This window comes from Asterias rubens, chromosome 10 (assembly GCF_902459465.1).
Source record: "Asterias rubens chromosome 10, eAstRub1.3, whole genome shotgun sequence".
NCBI classification, from domain to species: Eukaryota; Metazoa; Echinodermata; class Asteroidea; order Forcipulatida; family Asteriidae; genus Asterias; species Asterias rubens.
The window spans coordinates 6,845,139-6,864,035 of NC_047071.1; the positions used below are offsets into that span (position 1 = coordinate 6,845,139).

General features: G+C 41.7%; 1 protein-coding gene across 2 annotated transcripts in view; it reads left to right on the forward strand.

Moving 5' to 3' along the window:
• Positions 1–18,682, forward strand: part of LOC117295423 (phosphatidylinositol 3-kinase catalytic subunit type 3-like) — an 82,246-nt gene extending 63,564 nt beyond the window's left edge. For both annotated transcript variants that reach the window (XM_033778071.1, XM_033778072.1), the window contains exon 9: positions 15,983–18,682. In XM_033778071.1, coding sequence (XP_033633962.1) covers positions 15,983–15,997 — 15 coding nt within the window. In that variant the 3' untranslated portion in view covers positions 15,998–18,682. The remainder of the gene's footprint in view (positions 1–15,982) is intronic.
• The last annotated feature ends 215 nt before the right edge of the window (positions 18,683–18,897 follow it).

Genomic DNA, 18,897 nt, shown 5'->3' on the forward strand with positions numbered 1-18,897 from the left:
AGCTACCCAGATCCTATACTCATTGTCGGGATTCCAGGTCTGTTGATATTAATAATATGATGAAGGAATTGGAATCCAAACTAGTTCCTGTAATGAGTATTGGTAATGTTGATGACCAGATACAGTTATGAAAATACTATTCAAGCGGTTCTGGACAGATACTGTCCTGTCAACACCCATAGTAGAACTGTACGTCCCAAAATTCCATGGTACAAAGAAAACATTCAATTTGTAAGTGGCGCAAGAGTAAATTGAATGTTGATTGTGAAGCGTATGTAGAGAACTATCAGAGCTCAAACGACTTATTGATAGTGCTAAGGTCTCTTTTTACTCTGATAAGTGAGCCACTGGTAATGTGAAAGATGTTTTCAAAACTATCCATAATCTTCTGAACTCAAAGTGTAACAAACTCCGTGTTGGGGAATCTGGTAAATCATTAAGTGATAAGTTTGCTAATTTCTTCAGGGGTAAAATTCTGTCACTTCTCTGTCCAATGTTGTCCTCCCCATCAGCAACTCTTCCATTAAGCCATCCAGGTCATTTAGAAATTTGGGTATCATGTTCGATCCATCAATGTCTATGTCTAATCACATCACTGCTGTTTGTAAATCAATTAATTTCCACCTTCGCAACCTTCATCGTATCCGCAGATTTCTTGACTAGGATACATGCCACCATGCAGTACGTTCCCTCATAACCTCTCGTCTTGACTACGGCAATGCCATTCTCTATGGTATTACTCAGGCTGAACAAAACAGACTTAAGAAACTCCAAAACCATGCTGCTCGTCTCGTGCTCGGCCAGATCTTTCCTTGTTCAGATTCCGACTTCTACCAGTAGGCCCCTACTTCCTAACATTTTTGTAAACTGTTACTTGTGTTGAGCTAACGTTTTGGAACTCTTGGCAGAACCCTTGAAGCACTGCAGAGACACTGTTAGTACGATGGTACTCTGATACCGAAAAGGATCTCTGTTGTGGTGTGTATGCCCTACTGTGGACAAACCATGTTGTGCTAAATGCAGTGCATAAATGTGGGAATGTAACAAAACTTGCCACTCTGTCATGTCACATCATTGAAAGTTTGTTAGCAACAAAGCACATCCTCTTCTTCCCTACTTTGGGCGTTTGATTCTGTTTTAACCCTTTCAACTTTGGTTGAATCATATATAAAATTTGTTTACAATGTAGATGGTTGTTGTAAACAAAAAATCATAAAAATTTCATAGTTAGGGAAAAATTATTAAAAACCCCAAAGCATTCAAAGGTCAGCGTTTATGCTTTTCCAACCATAACAAACGGTCAAATGTACCTGACATTGTGGCGCACTGTTGTAAATAGACTGTTTATGGAAATATTTTACTATGGCGCGGCATGAGGATCCAGTCTTTATATCCATGTGTATAAAAGCAACCGACATACACGCATCATGGCAACTGGCACGTTATAGAACACTATAGTGTTCTAAAGTGCTTGTTGCCTTGATGCAGATATGTCGCACTAGCCCTACTACTTTTGCGTTGCCAAATGCAGTTGGAATGCAATAATGCACCCTCCGGCTGTGCCAGGGCCCAATAAGTTCATAAAGCCAGTATTAGCCCAGCAATTGCTAAGCACAGTTAATAGTATTGCTTAGCAGAAACTGGTAACCAACCCAAATAACTTAAATTTGAAATTTTGTGACGCTAAAGACGCTGGACACTATTGGTAATAATAAAAAAACTAGTCTTCACAGTTGGTGTATCTCAATATATGCATAAAATAACAAACCTGTGAAAATTTGAGCTCTGATTTCAACTCTGATTTCAAACCTTGGTAGATGGGGCTAATAAGCCATGGAAGGCAGTTCATCTAGGAGAAGGAAAACTCTGATTTTAAACCCGAGTGTGGTGTCTACACTGCATCACTGGGCGGATGAGCAACACCAGACAGCCAACGGCAAGGGCGGAGGAGGTCAAGAACTGAACCAACGGCCACGTGTAAGGGAGTAAACCTTCCAAAAATGGAGTGGAGCCCCGAAGGCGGAACGGTGCCGTGCAAACACTGTTTCGACAGCTCCTGCAGCCAAGCTGATACCAAACGTCATGCTTCGCATTCCTTTGGATTCCATCAGCAAGGCCAAGAGGGGGATTCTGATGCCTGGGCAACCCAGGATCTCCATACTTCATGCCCAGGCTTGCGCCCTGGAGAGGTCACTCCAGCCTCACCCTAGAGTGAGGACACAACACGGTAGCTGGCAGTTACGGGTTATAATTCCCATCCAAGTTTCGACGATGGGAGGAGCCATTGCGTTTCAGTGTTCGACTACCCCCCGCCTTAAGCCGGGCAGCCCCCGGCCAGTAAGGTGTCGACCCGCCAACGCCCGTCTGCCTCAATGGGTGCTTGGGGCTTAGTGTAAAGCACGACAAGCGGACGTTAACACAGCACCAGCCAAGAAAAGAAAACTGAAAATGGAGATGCCAGCTCTTCAAATATCTAGCTGGAATGTAAGAACCATGCGCACAGGGGCTCTTAGACAGCCTTGACCAAATCAACGACTCTCGCAAGACTGCCATTATCGACCATGAGCTCGACCGACTCAATGTTGTTGGATTAACTCGACGTTTCGATCAGTATGCTCTGATCGTCTTCTAGAAGACGATCAGAGCATACTGATCGAAATGTCGAGTTAATCCAACGGTTCTTTTCAGAACCACCCCAACTCATATAGAGATTGTTATTACATGGTGTTACCGCAAACTTTTCTACATGTATATCTTACTTCCACCATGCAAAGTTTCAAATCCTACGACTCAATGTTGACATTGCTGCTCTCCAGGAGATACGACTTGCTGACAGTGGTTCCCTAAAGGAGAAAAGCTACTCTTTCTTCTGGCATGGCAAGAGTGCAGAAGAGACTTGAGAACACGGCGTTGGCTTCGCAGTGAAAAACACGCTGATTGCCACAACTGTACCACCGACAGGAGGCTCAGAACGCATCCTCGCCATCGGCTTATCCACCAGCAGCGGACCAGCCAATCTGCTGAGCGTTTATGCCCCAACACTCTGCTCTTCCCCCGAGTCCAAAGACAAGTTCTATGAGGAGCTCGACATGGCCATCAGCACAATCCCAAAGAACGAGCACCTGTTCCTCCTGGGGGATTTCAATGCTAGGGTTGGTGTCAACCATGAATCCTGGCCAGACTGCCTTGGACACTTTGGAGTGGGGAGCATGAATGAAAATGGGCAGAGACTGCTAGAGTTGTGCTGCTATCATCAGCTCTGCATTACCAACACCTATTTCCAGACCAAGCCATTGCACAGGGTCTCCTGTAGACATCCAAGATCTAAGCGCTGGCACCAGCTTGATCTCATCATTACTAGACGAGAGGCACTCAACTCCATCCGCTTCACCCGCACCTTTCACAGTGCAGACTGACACGGATCACTCCCTCGTCCTCAGTAAGGTCAAGCTACAGCCGAGGCAGATCCACCATGCCAAGCCGAAGGCACGGCCCAAGATCAACACCAGCCGCTCCAAAGACCCAAATATCACCAAGCTCTTCCTCACCTCTCTTGATCAAGCACTCTCCTCTTCCAATCAGCAAAGTGCTGCGGACAAGTGGATCTGCCTGCGTGACACCATTTATAACAAAGCCCCGCAGCATACGGCAAGAACGTAGACTGGTTTGAGGCAAATGCAGCGGAGATGGAGCCGGTTATAGAGGCCAAGCGCACCGCCTTTCTCAATTTCAAAGAGAATCCATCGCCGAGGAATCTTGAGGATCTAAGAAAAGCTAGGAGCAAGGCCCAGCAAACTGCACGACGCTGCGCAAACAACTATTGGCTCAAACTCTCCTCCACCATACAGGTTGCCTCCGACACAGGTGACATCAGGGGCATGTACGAGGGAATCAAACAAGCCACAGGTCCCACCATTAGAAAAACAGCACCTCTCAAATCCAAGTCTGGTGAAGTCATCACCGACAGCAGCAAACAGATGGAAAAATGGGCTGAGCACTACATGGAGTTATATACAACAGAAAACGCAGTGTCAGAGGAGGCTCTGAGCGACATCGCAAGCCTGCCTGTGATGAAGGAGCTCGATTTGGAACCTACTCAAGAGGAGCTTGGCAAAGCCATTGACAGCCTCAATTGCGGCAAGGCCCCAGGTGCTGATGGGATAACACCTGACGTCATCAAACTTGGGAAACCCTTTATCCTGCCATATCTCCATGACCTCCTGTGCCTTTGCTGGAATGAAGGAGCCGTCCCACAGGACATGCCTGATGCAAAGATCGTCACGCTGTACAAGAACAAGGGCGACCACAGTGACCGCAACAACTACCGCGGCATCTCTCTGCTCAGCACTATGGGGATGGTCTTCGCACGTGTTGCCCTTATCAGACTCCAGCTTCTGGCCGAACGTGTCTACCCTGAGTCACAGTGTGGCTACGGGGCAGCAAGATCCACGGTGGACATGATCTTCTTCCTTTGACAACTGCAGGAGAAATGCCGTGAACAGAGGAGACCCCTGTATCTCGCCTTCGTCGACCTCACAAAGGCCTTCAACCTTGTTAGCAGAGATGGTCTCTTCAAGCTACTTGCAAAGATCGGCTGCCCGCCAAAACTTCTCAACATCCTGACATCTTTTCACGACAACATGCGGAGTTCAGTCTGATGTGATGGAAAAACTTCAGAGGCCGTCCCAATCTGCAGCGGAGTGAAGCAGGGCTGTGTTCGTTCTTGCACCAACCCTCTTCGGAATTTTCTTCTCGCTTCTGCTGTCTTTTGCATACGACTCATCCCATGAAGGCGTCTATCTACAAACTACACTCAAGAGCTGACAGGAAACTCTTCAACCTTGCCCGCCTGAGATCTAAGACCAAGTGTTCCAGTGTTCTTCTCAGGGAAATGCTATTTGCAGACGATGCTGCACTAGCATCCCACACAGACAGGGCTCCAGCAGTTGGTGGACAGGCTTTCCTTCGCATGCAAGGAGTTTGCCCTTACCATCAGCATCAAGAAGACCCATGTCATGGCCCAAGATGTCGTAAACCCACCCTCCATCTGTATTGGCAACACGACTCTTGACTGTGTGGACTCCTTCATGTACCTCGGGTCAACAGTCTCCAGCAATCTGTCACTTGACGCAGAATTGAGCACCCGTCTGGCCAGAGCCGCCGCAGTGATGGCCAGGCTGGCCAAAGAGAGTGTGGCTAAATACGAACCTAGCCGTGTTCACAGAACTCCAGGTCCACCAAGCATGCGTCACCAGCACTCTGCTATACGGCAGGGAGGCCTGGACCACCTACATCAGACAAGAAAAACGGCTGAACTGCTTCCACCTGCGCTGCCTACGCCACATCTTGGGCATTACATGGCAGGAGAACGTTCCAAACACTGAAGTCCTAGAACATACCCACTCCACCAGCATGTTCGCCATATTGAGCCAGCGCCGCCTCAGATGGCTCGGTCACGTCCACAGGCCAATTGGTCGCCCGTACCTACAATTCAAGGACGTATGTAGACGTGACATGAGGCAGGCAGGCATAGACCCCAACAGCTGGGAGGAAGCTGGTCAAGAACGCAGCGCCTGGAGGCAGACAATTGCCACAGGGGTCCACCACGCTGAAGAGAGGCGCACTTCCTTGCTGCAGGAGAAGAGGCAGAGGAGGAAATTGCGAGTAGCAGCCCCCACCCCTGTGTCAGCCCCCTCCCCGTATGTCTGCAATAACTGAGGCAGACACTGCCATGCAAGAATCGGACTTCCAGCCACAGCCGCAGCTGCAAGAGAGAGGACAACCCCCAGGGCGCAGTCCATCGTCAGTATTGACGGACAGATGCCTACTACTACCACTAGTGTCCACTGCCTTTAACTAATCTATTTCCACTTCCATGCACCACAAGTAGTGGTCTTGCTAAAATCAACTGCCGGATTAAATAAAGTTTTTGCACAAATAAATAAAAAACAAACATTCCAGATTTGAAACAAGGAAGGAAAAACAACCTATTATTTTATTTTTACTGTTATAACAAACATTTGTGGATTAGTGGATTAATGTAAACTCAGAACATGGTTTTTGGTGCTTCTGTTTTATGTGTGATATGAGTAAGCACTTCAGTATGTGATACATGCACTTCAAAATGAAGTTTATTTGGTTCAAGCTATATATGGAAGGAAGGAACGTCTATGTAAGTAGTTTGGGAATCATTTGTTTTCTGGATAAACTCATTCACTAACTTTTTATAAAAACTTTTCTTACACATTTTTAACACAGTAATGTTTACAAGAATTTTCAATTACATTAAGTTAACTTCTTGAACTCAAATGACGTACATGTACTCCTATGTTGCTTTGACAATTTTGCTATTTTTATAACTTATTACAAACCTTGAAAACAATGCAAGGTGCAATATTTTGTTTTTACACCAGGCTTTTACTCCCGAAAACCGAACACCTAGAGTTTGTTCACAAACTCTCAATGTCTAGTTTTCCATGAATTTGGTTTTGAGACCTCAGATTTAGAATTTGAGGTCTCTAAATCAAGCATCTGAAAGCACCCAACTTTGTGTGACAAGGATGTTTGGTCTTTCTTTATTATCTCGCAACTTCACTGACCAATTGAGTTCAAATTTGGTTTGCGGTAACCCAATGTGTGTATCTTCTTGCCTGGTAGAGTTGTTCTTAGAGAACTGTCTTGCTTTATTCTACTGCCGCGGAGTAAACAATCGGAGGTTCGGGAGACTTCTCAGTTCTGAAAAGAACTGTCCTGCTTTTTAACTATTACCAGGGCGGATGGTATAGAAAATAGACTGGACTACTACTTTAGCTTATAGGACCTTATATAACTGTACTGCCACGGAGTCAGTTCTGAATTGGTCTCAATGCTTCGACTAGCTTGCTCTAGTCATCGTCAGAACTGAGAAGTCTCCCGAACCTCTGATTGTTTACTCCGTCACAGTAGAATAAAGCAAGACAGTTCTCTAAGAACAACTCTACCTGGCAATTAGATACACACATGGTGTTACCGCAAACCAAATATACATTGATACCTCACCATGCAATGCCTCAAATCCTATATTTGTTATTATATGCGTATGTTGAGGTACACCAAGTGAGAAGACTGGTCTTTGACAATTACCAATAGTGTCCAGTGTCGTTAAGAATGTTTATAGATTTAAGTCTATTTCTAACATCATCAGGAAGATGAACATTTTGTCCCTTAGGGCCCCATATAATCCCACACCTCCAGTGATGGTTGTTAACAGAAACCATGGCTCAGGGCATGTCCTTTAAATGATACGATCCCAACCCACAATCACTGCCCCCTGCTAAGTCTTGAAGGCCCAAGAACAATTTGTGACCCGCTCTGTGAAAATGAGTCAGATGTAGGCATTTTCAGGAATTGAGTTATATGCATGGCTGGACCGAACACATCAGCAGCAGTAATTTGGTATGTGTCTAAGCTTTGGGGTGTATCGCGTCACTGAGTTACTCCCATTTGAAATTAGCCACTACACCATTTTTTGTGAAAAACGAATTACAAGTAAAATGATATTTTAAACTACCATTGTGTGCAAAAGGATACAAATTAGACATAAGTATGATCACAAAATTGTTGTATTCTTAGCTTTATTTATTTATTATTTTTTTACTTACATTTTCCACATTAAACTGTCCATAACTCAATATTGCATTGGGCGACATGTGACTCATTTTCACAGAGTGTGTCACATTTAGTTAACTGATCACAGACTACCATATTTGTGTCAGATGTGACAGTTGCCTACATCAACCCCCAGGGAAGTACTCGGTCCACCAGACTCTGCCGCCTTGGATGGCAGCTTTTGGAAAGGTGTCGGGGAAATCAGGATAGCAATCTCAGCGATCCACTTCCTAGAGTCCAGACTTGGGTTTAATGAGGAGGAGCATGGAACTTGATCAAAGACGTACGGAGTGTAAACTTGAAGCAGTTCTGAGATATAGTGGGGAGCCTTGCTGTTTAAGTGCTTTGTGGACAATGAGCAAAAGCTTGAAGATGATTCATTGAGAGAGCCAATGGAGTTGTGTCAAAATGGGGGTGATAGAACAGGATTTTCAAGAAAGTGTCATAATGCGGGCTGCGTTGTTTTGGATGCGTTGAAGACAACAAAATTTGGTTGTTGGGAAGAATGTAGAGAAAAGCATTGTCGTTGTCAATACGAGGGAACAAATGCACGAATGACCTTTTTTCTAGTGCAGACATTCAGCGCTTGCACAGTAAGCAGCTAATTAATATGAACAATACAATCCTTTAACTGGCGTTTTTTTTAACGGTCCCTGCTGGCTAGTAGCAATTTAATTTCGACCCCTGGAAGGCAATAGAACCTATTCATTGGTTATTCAACTGCCACTATAACACTATTGCACACACGGTCTCAAAAGCCACGGTCACTAACATTTTCCTAAAACTTGCATCCTAGCTGCTTTTTACCGCAATACCTCAAACTCCATGCACGTGTCTAATAATAATAATAATAATAATAATAATAATAGTGGCTTCTTATAAAGCAATCAGGTCCGTCACGCTTCTCACCGCAATACCTCAAACTCCATGCACGTGTCTAATAATAATAATAATAATAATAATAATAGTAATAATAATAATAGTGGCTTCTTATATAGCAATCAGGTCCTTTACGCAGTGATGCTCATGGCGCTTCAACATTATTTATTATTATTATTATTATTTCTTCGACCTAAACATAACAAAAGGACCATACAATACTATGCGGGTCAGGGACAACAAAAGTAAACTAAATTACTGATGCTCGGAAGCATGTTGTCCCACGCATACATACATACATACACCCAGGTCAAAATTCCAGTTGAACCTAGTTAACTGGGGTCAACTGGTTCAACTGGATAGTGATCAAACTCGTCCATTTTCCATATTAACCAACTGGTTTGGACTAGGTTTAACTGTGTTCAACTAGGTTGAAATTATAAACCAGTTGGTCTCTGTCCATTTTCCATATTAAACCAACTGGTTTTAACTGTGTTTAACTAGTTTATCAACTGGTTTCAACTAGTTCCAGTTAAACCCAGTTTAACTAGGTTCAACTGGAATTTCGACCTGGGCATATAGGGCATTTATAAAGCGCCACTATGTCAAGAACGCAGCGCATTAGATAGGGTATAGAGAATGTTTGATACACTTCTTAAATGTTCGAAGAGAGTCAGATTTCCTGATTGAGGTGGAGAGTGCATTCCAGGTGTGTGGAGTAAAATGTGAGAATGTGCGACTTGAGGCCGACTTAAGAAGCTTGGTTGAGTTGGGTTCCATGAGGCGAGTAGTGTCGGATGCTGAGTGTAGACTTTAGCGGCCAGGCCGATGGAGAGACAGGCAAGAGGATAAATAGCCAGGAGCTGTGTTGTTGAGGCATTTATACACATAAACCAAGATCTTGAAGGTTATCCTCTCCCTAATCGGCAGCCAGTGAAGATCTTGTAGGTATGGTGTGGCGTGGTCATGCTTTTGGGCACGACAGACAAGTTTAGCAGCCCAGTTTTGTAGCTTTTGTAGTCGTTGTATGTCTGTTGAGTTGGATCCAAACAGCAAGGCATTACCATAGTCAAGCCTGGTAAGAATCAGAGCACGGACAACAAGATGACAGGTGTCCTTATCGAGGAATCTTCTGATTCTAGAGATATTGTGCATCTGGTAGTTGAGACCTTTGCACGCATAGTGAAACAGGAAAACTGGAGACAATAAACTAGACAATATAACAAGGGAAAGGAAGAAGATCAAGTCCCCATACATGCATGCTCCCAGGTCAAACCGGAGAGATTACATTTTTTTTAGACAGGATTTAAACAGACGGCTTTAAGTTGGCGGAGAAAAGGACAAATTACAGCAGCATCCCAGATGTGTTGTGGAATGGTATCCCACAGTCTCGGGAAACGACGGGACGGAGAATGAAGTAATGAGTCTGTACGAGCAGGAAGGTGGCAGAAAGTGAGCGTGTTAAGATGACGAGGATTGATGACAATGTTGTTTTCAAGGGATTCGCAAACTGAAATACCGTATTAAACCTTAAAGCCATTATTAACTTTCGGTACAAAAAAAAAAATTAAAAGTCCACTGATTTACAAATAATTTACAGGGTTTACAGAAGGTAATGGTGAAAGACTCATCTTGAAATATTATTTCATGAAATGCTTTACTTTTTGAGAAAACATTAAAACAATATCAATTCTCGACAGCGAGAATTACTTTCAAACACTTGTCATGACACGGCGAAACGTGGGGAAACGAGGGTGGGTTTTCCCGCTATTTTCTCCCGACTCAGATGACCGATTTCACAGGTTTGTTATTTTATATATAAGTTGTGGTACACGAAGTGTGGGCTTTGGACGACACTGTTTACCGAAAGTGTCCAATGGCTTTAAAAGCAAAAGAACATAATAAGTAATTACGCCTACTGATAAGGGTGTGCTAGTTAAGCCGCTGTTATCTGTTCTCGTAAGACATTTCTCCTCGTCTTTGTCCTAGAGTGAGACGAGTAGCTGTACGTTGGATCCGCTTGAGTTTTTTTTGCTGAGCTTAGGTATAGGGATGCCATGCGGGTAAATCATACTCAATAATAGGGAGGACCAATGACTTGTACAGTGTGAAAATTGCAATTGAAGAGGAGCTTCGGGCAACTGTTCTGATGAACCCTAAGAGACGATTGGCTCTAGTTACAATATAGTCAGTGTGTGTTGCCCAATTGAGATTAGCATCTATTGTGAGACCTAGATTTTGAAAAGATTTGGTGGTGTGCATAGGAATGGTACCAAGAATATACACTGGGGGATTTATATTTTTTCAGCCACGAGTGATATGCGTGACTTTTAGCGGCATTGAAGGTCATATCGTTAGCGTCACACCAGTGCTTAAGCCTATTTAGATTAGTCTGGAGTTCAAGTTCATCATTGGGACATTGAATGGCACGATATCTATTAGGAGGATATATCATCAGCAAATGAAACACAATTGGAGGAAGTTGAATTGGAAATGTCATTAACAAAGAGGTTAAACAAAAGCGGACCAAGAACACTACCCTGTGGAACGCCAGAGGTAACATCCACCCATGACGAGACGGCGCCCCGAAAGAGGACCCGTTGATTACGACCAGTCAGAAATGATCGAACCCAATGCCACAAACTGCCACGCAAATTATAATTTTTAGCCAGTTTCTCCAGAAGGATAGTATGAGGCATAATGTGTCAAAGGCCATTGACATGTCGAGAAAAATAGAATCGATTCTGGGAGGACGACGTCTGTCAAGAGTGGATGACCATGAGTGGATAATGTTAACCGGCTATGTAACACAACTTTTATGCTTAATCAAAGCCGTGTTGATTGGGGTTAAGTAGATTAAATGTTGTTAAATGGTCAGTAATGGCAACAGAGATTATCCGCTCGAGAACTTTACATAATACTGATGTGAGAGCGACAGGCCTATAGTTGGTTAACAAAGATGTGTCCCCCTTTTGTTGCCTTGTTGGTGCGCCTTACAAGCGACCACTAAAGTGTTCTCTCTCTCTCTTTTCTGCAATTATTTATGTATTTTGAGCTCCTATTGTGTTCAATTTTATATCTGTGGATAGAGCTTTGTACCAGGAATCTACTGGACTCTTTTTGTGCTGTTTCCTGATTCTACATTTGAGTTTTTAATGAAAACATTTCGCTGAGTTTTCTTCTTAATTTGGATTTCAACAATGTTTTGCCATCTACATGTACATGGACTCTTCATTCACCTCTGTTTATTTAACCTGCCCATGGTAATCCCGGATTATCTTCTAGTGTGACTGTTTATTGCATTGTGCTAGTTTTGGCACCTTGCTAGTGGAACAATGAAGCCATTCATCCTCCTGTTGACCTTCTTCCTGTTTGGTCTCACACCTTGTGATGATTCCTTACTGGTCAACTCATTAATTGGGCCTTCTGCAGGCACTTATTGGAACTACATGTGCATTGGTACAAATGAACATTATGGAAAACATCCTCGACATCATAAATATATGAGTCTTCGCATTCCTTACTATTGCAACTCAAGTGCTACCTTTCAATTACAACTTCTAACATCTGGTGACATCAATCCTAACCCAGGACCTCTTTCTTGTAACAATATTCCTAGATCTTCCAGTTCTCGTTTGTCTCCCATTAATTATGATCGTGATGAACTCTTACATTTGAACTTGGCCTCTGGTTCTATTGGTTTAAGCTACACACTGGACCCTTCTGTTTTGGATCATATTAAGCATCTTGGAATAAATGTCACCCAAAGTATTAACTCAAGATGCAATCGACGTACACATCGAGGGAAAAAGGGTGGGCGTCGACGAATGAAACAGTTACCCACTTCCATATTACCCACTTCCATATTGCCTACCTCCATTGACTCTCATCATTTATCTGTATAATAAGAATCTTCGTTTTGCTGTATGGAATGCTCACTCTATTAAATCCAAGGATACATCTACTGCACTCTGTGATTTTGTAATCAGTCATCAGTTAGATATACTTGCCATCACTGAGACTTGGTTAACTGGAGGGGATCAAGATAATCGTACTCTTGCTGACATCAGTAACACTTTACCTAACTATGTTTTCCACCACTGTCCATGTCTTCATTCAAGAGCAGGTGGTGTTGGTATCATTGTGAGAACTGGTGTTGATATAAAAATTCACCAAAATCATGAATTTAGAGCCTTTGAACATATGGAGCTCACTGTATCATCTATGTCGTCATCTTTCCGTCTTCTCATCATCTATCGACCTCCACCTAACAAGAAAAATAATCTCACATTTCCGATGTTTCTTGAAGAGTTTGGATGCCTAATTGAATCACTCATCGCTAATCCCTGCAGTTTTCTCTTGTCCGGTGACTTTAATTTTCATATGGATGTTCCCAACAACCGTGAAACTGTTATTTTTCGTGACTTGTTAGATACTTCCAACCTTCAACAACATGTTACTTCGTCTACTCATATCGCTGGACATACATGTACATTGGATTTACTGATTTCTAATGTCACTGATGATTTAATTTCTTCGGTTTCAACTCATCATGATCTTCCTTCTGACCATGCTGTGAAGTGTCTGATTAATATTGCTCGCCCTCCAGCATCAACTAAGACATTACTTACTCGCAAACTTCGTTCAATTGATATGCCTTCTTTTAAATCTGATATTTGTAACTCTTCTTTGATGACGGATCCTGCCATCGATTTAGATGAACTTGTTTTGCAATACGATTCTGTTCTTAAGGATATTCTAGATAATCATGCTCCTGAAGTTCTAAAAACTGTAATACTGTCCTCATGCTCCATGGTATAGCGATACTTTACGTGCAGCCAAGCAAGTGAAACGTCGTTGTGAGCGAAAGTGGATAAAATCTGGCCTTGCTGTGCATCATGAGTTGTATAAAGAACAGTGTATTATATACAGCGACATTGTAAACAATAGTAAATCTAATTATCATCGCCATCAAATATCCGAGTGCAACCAACGAAGTCTGTTCCGTGTTATTGACAAGCTTGCTTCTCCGAAGTGTTTGAAAAAGCTTCCAAGTTTTGATAATCCTGTTGATCTTGCCAACAATTTCGCTAGTTTCTTCGAAGACAAAATTAAGAAACTGTATGGCAGATTTGATAATAATCATCCTTCACCCCTCTCCGTTGACATTCATGATCATTGTAGTTCGTCATTCGCCACTTTTCGTGTAGTCACTTCTGATGAAGTGATGAAGATGATCAAATCTTGTTCGATTACCTCCTGCAAGCTGGACCCTCTGCCATTATCTGTTTTTAAGGAGTGTTATTCTGAATTGCTGCCAGTTTTCACAGAGATTATTAATAAATCTTTGTCTTTTGGTCATTTCCCTGATCATCTTAAGGAGGCTTGCATCCTGCCACTTCTGAAAAAGCAACATTTGGACCCAGAGTGTTTGTCAAATTATCGTCCTATCTCTAACTTGAGATTCATCTCCAAATTGATTGAGCGTGCTGTTGTTAGTCAACTTCATGACTATCTCCATGAAAATAACCTCCATGCTAAAATGCAGTCTGCTTATCGTCCTTTCCACAGTACTGAGACTGCTCTTGTTCATGTGCAGGACGAAATCTTACGTGCACTGGACAACCATAAGGAAGCAATCCTCGTGCTGTTAGATTTTTCAGCTGCATTTGACACTATCAACCATGAGCATCTCATCCAACGTTTATCTTCACGCTATGGAATTACTGGAACTACCCTTAACTGGTTCTCTTCTTATCTGAACAACAGAACCCAGCATGTTCTCATCAACAATGTTAAATCAGATCGCCATCATCTCTGGTGTGGTGTTCCACAAGGTTTTGTAGCTGGGCCACTTGAATTTATATTGTTCAGTGCACCCTTGCAAGACCTCATTGCTGCCCATGGTATTTCTAGTGTTGCTTACGCTGACGACACCCAGCTTTACATTACATTTGATCCAGCTGATCGCGCTTCTGCCATTGCAAAAGTTGAAGTGTGCATTCAAGATGTCAAATCTTGGGCGTTGTCAAATAAACTTGCTTTGAATGACTCAAAAACTGAGATTTTATTTTTGAGATCTCGTTTCGCAAAAAAGATTTCGCCGCCAACAATACAAATTGCCCAGTCTGTCATTGAACCATCTGAATTTGCCCGTAACCTCGGTGTTATTATGGATTCATCATTGTGCATGAGTAGACATTGTGATAATGTTTGCAAAGGAGCTCTCATGGCTATTAGGAAAATATCACAAATTCGCCGCTACCTGGATGAAGCAGCTACTCTTCGTCTTGTTCATGCCTTCGTCACTACTAGACTTGATTCCTGCAATTCACTTCTGTATGGACTCCCCGATAAAGATCTTGCTAAAATTCAACGTGTACAGAACACTGCTGCTCGCCTCGTTTCTTGTCTGCCTCGTTCTCACCATATTACACCTGTACTAATGCAATTGCATTGGCTCCCACTTAAGTTTCAAACAGTTTACAAAATTCTTCTGTTAACTTTCAAGGCTCAAACATGTCAATCTCCTGCTTATTTATCTGAACTTGTTCATCATTATTCCCCTACTCGGACTTTACGATCATCTCAACAGTCATTGCTTTCTGCTACTAGAGCTTCTTCCATTTTTTATGGCCACAGATCTTTTTCTTATGCCGCACCGTTTCTTTGGAATAGTCTTCCTGTGCATATTCGCCAAGCTAAATACTTTACAATGTTTTAAGTCCTTGTTGAAAACTCATTTGTTTAAAGCTTCTTTTTTGTAATTTGCCTATTTGTATCTTGTATCTTTCTCTAATTGTTTATTTTATTGTTTCTTTAATGCGCTTAGAGGCTTTTGCATTAGGCGCTTTACAAATGTCTTACTATTATTATTATTATTATTATTATTTTTATGAACAGGTGTTATATTGGCGCATCGCCATGTGTCCGGTAGTACTCCCGCACTTAGTGATGCACTAAACAACAAACTGAGAGAATGAGATATTTCAGGAGCTATTCAAGGTCACTGGGCCTTAAATCATTCCTTAAACCATCTCAGACCCCTGTGGAATATACAGCCTGTGCCGCCAAATATGTAGCGCAATGAAGGCTAATCAATCACAAGAACCAACTCTGCCCTCACAGGTACCCATTTACCCCTGGGTGGAGAGAAGCAATTATAGTGAAGTGTCTTGCTCAGGGACACAAGTGTCACGACCGGGATTCTAACCCACACTCCGCTGAACAGAATCAGCAGAGCTTGAATTCGGTGCTCTTATCCGCTCTGCCACGACACCCCATCAACCGCCCAGTTTGCAAAAATGCATGAACAAGGCAGCAGCAATAATGCAAAGTGGCTGCTACTGTGCATGCTCCTCTGGGCAATAAGTGCCCATTTGGGCGCTATGGAGTGCCAACAATCGGGTACCATCTCGTTATAGTAATATAGAGTCTGTTTTTTGTTTTGTTTCAGTACTGGAGGCGATAAAGTGGATTCACCGGAGTGCACCTATCAATGGATTGAGCTTCCAGCATGTGTGCAAAGTTTTCCAACCTGCTAAAAGAATGAACATCGTATTTACCTATCCCAGAAATTCTGCCACTCAAATCACTTTACAGTTGAGTAGATGAAGCAAAAGTGGTTAACATTTTACAACAAAGTGGTAATAACATTTCTAGGACAATAAGAAGAGAGAGAGAGAAGTTTCTGTCAAAGCCCTCTTTCATAGGCTATAACAGGAACAACTATGTGTCATTAAACTACAGTGTGTCTATAAAAAAAATATACACCTTTGAAACAGCTGCTGAATAAAACAATGTATGATTCTGGGGTAAAAGGTTTATATGTGTGGATAGCTTATGGAATTAACTTTCATACGACACCAAAAAGTCAACAACAAAAATAATGCATGGGTGTACACTGCTGACTTTTGTAACGAGAATGCAAATTAGGCTGCGCATGAATAAGCCTTCCAATTTGTGAGAATGCAAATTAGGCTGCGCATGAATAAGCCTTCCAATTTGTGAGAATGCAATATAGGCTGCGCATGAATAAGCCTTCCAATTTGTGAGAATGCAAATTAGGCTGCGCATGAATAAGCCTTCCAATTTGTGAGAATGCAAATTAGGCTGCGCATGAATAAGCCTTCCAATTTGTGAGAATGCAAATTAGGCTGCGCATGAATAAGCCTTCCAATTTGTGAGAATGCAAATTAGGCTGCGCATGAATAAGCCTTCCAATTTGTGAGAATGCAAATTAGGCTGCGCATGAATAAGCCTTCCAATTTGTGAGAATGCAAATTAGGCTGCGCATGAATAAGCCTTCCAATTTGTGAGAATGCAAATTAGGCTGCGCATGAATAAGCCTTCCAATTTGTGAGAATGCAAATTAGGCTGCGCATGAATAAGCCTTCCAATTTGTGAGAGGTAAGTCCCTTGGAGCTTACAAAATTCAGGGTGATATAATAAAGTCATGATCAATTGCGATCTGTTTGGGTTTGGGTTATGCATGAGAGAACAGAAATTGCATTTTTTTTTCTTGTACATGTAGCATTGTAACTTCCCTTGTAGACTCAATGGTGTGTGCATGGGAGTCAGGATGGGGTGATGGTACAAACTGTTATTTTTACATCTGTGACTTTGAAAAAAACTTTAAACCCACATTTCAGTTATTGTAAAATTAGTTAAACATCTCATTGATTAACCAGATGGGGATTAAGTAAATTTATTATTCAAATGCGGTTTGTTGAAAAAAGGAATGTCACAGATGTTGGCTTTATTCTTCCGGTAACCCATTGACCTGAAGTAGACGACATCTTGGATGTTATATGAAAGTTGCGTCCATTAGCTATCCATACATACAAAACTTTTTTCCCTGGAATCATATATTTTTTTTAAAGTGTAATTTTTTTGGGGAGACACACTGTACTATGGGGGAAAGAAGATGCATATCATTCATGTCCAAACCTGTAGTTTTCCATTTATTGTGCTATATATGCAGAGAGTTCATATGAAACTTGCAATAAGAAAAAAAGAAGGCTTACTTTGTAGAATCCATTTAGTAAGTATGGACAAAATTAGTGAGTGTATTTATAATAATTACAGTGAGTAAGTAAGTATCTGCAAGTCAAAATAAGAAACTTAAGTAGTTAATAAGTAGCTAAGTAGGCCTAAGTAACCAAATAAGAAACTTAATAACTAAATAACAAGTAAGAAGAAAAAATAGATAAATACAAACATAAGTTTACAAATAACTAAATATTCAATGAATTATAAACATAAAGAGTAAGAATGGCACTTCAAACTGGTAGATTCAAGAAAAAGCCTCATTTTAAAATTGTACTGAAGCCATTTCGTTACAATCCCCACTGAGGATATGATTTTAAATTTATGCCCTAGTGATTTTAAGACAAACATTACTATTTTGAACTCTTTTTCCCTTGGAAATCAACATTTGTAAACCAAGGTTGGAACTTCTTATTAGGCCTAAATTGTCAGTCACATCAACTGACCTATTGGTATTTGGGGTTTTTGAAAAGAAATTTTTAAAATTGTTTTTAAATTGGTAATGTTTGGTCAGAACATTTAATTAAGCACTCAGTATATGCAGTGGTTTATGTATCTAGGATAATGCCCAAGGTGCACGCCATTCGTACCCTCGAATGGCACGTTCACCGAGGGCATTATGCGACTTAACCCACACCTGTGACGTCATGCTCTAGTTAAAATCGCTCCATTATTTTGCATGAATGGCGGGATATTGTTCAATTTTTAAGTCTGTTGTCTGTATGTATTGCGTAAGCTTGTTCGTACACCAGTGAACACCACCGTTGGTGCGTGAACATGGTACATGGACGAAGACCAACATTTAGGAAATACGCTCGTTTGATAGTGCCATCATGGATTCGGGATCGAAAGTGGCAGCAGATAAATGATTTTTTTTTCTGACTCAAAGTTAATTTAGACTATGACATTGATGATGTTGTAGCTGACTTGCTGATTAACAAATTTAAGCTAACTTCATAATAGTCAATGTTAAACAATTTCGATATTTTTTAGAAATACTGGGTGGGTGGGTTAAAAGTAATAACTGAAAATCAAAACTCAGTTTTTTTTACATTAAGTTATGATAAAAATAAGAAATAAATAAAATACCACTCTGGTCCATACCTTCGTCTGGCGCATAGCAGGTCTGTTGTTGGTTCCGTCTACCTCGATGATCCACTTTAACTGTTTTATGTTTTATGTGCTGGCCAATTTCATTTCTGATTATAATTACAAAGTTGTTTGTTTAGCCAGGAACAGCTATTATAAACTATTGATAAATACCTCAGACAGTTCCGCTATTCCTATTGGTGGAGAGTGCATCACATGGGTGTGTATAAACCT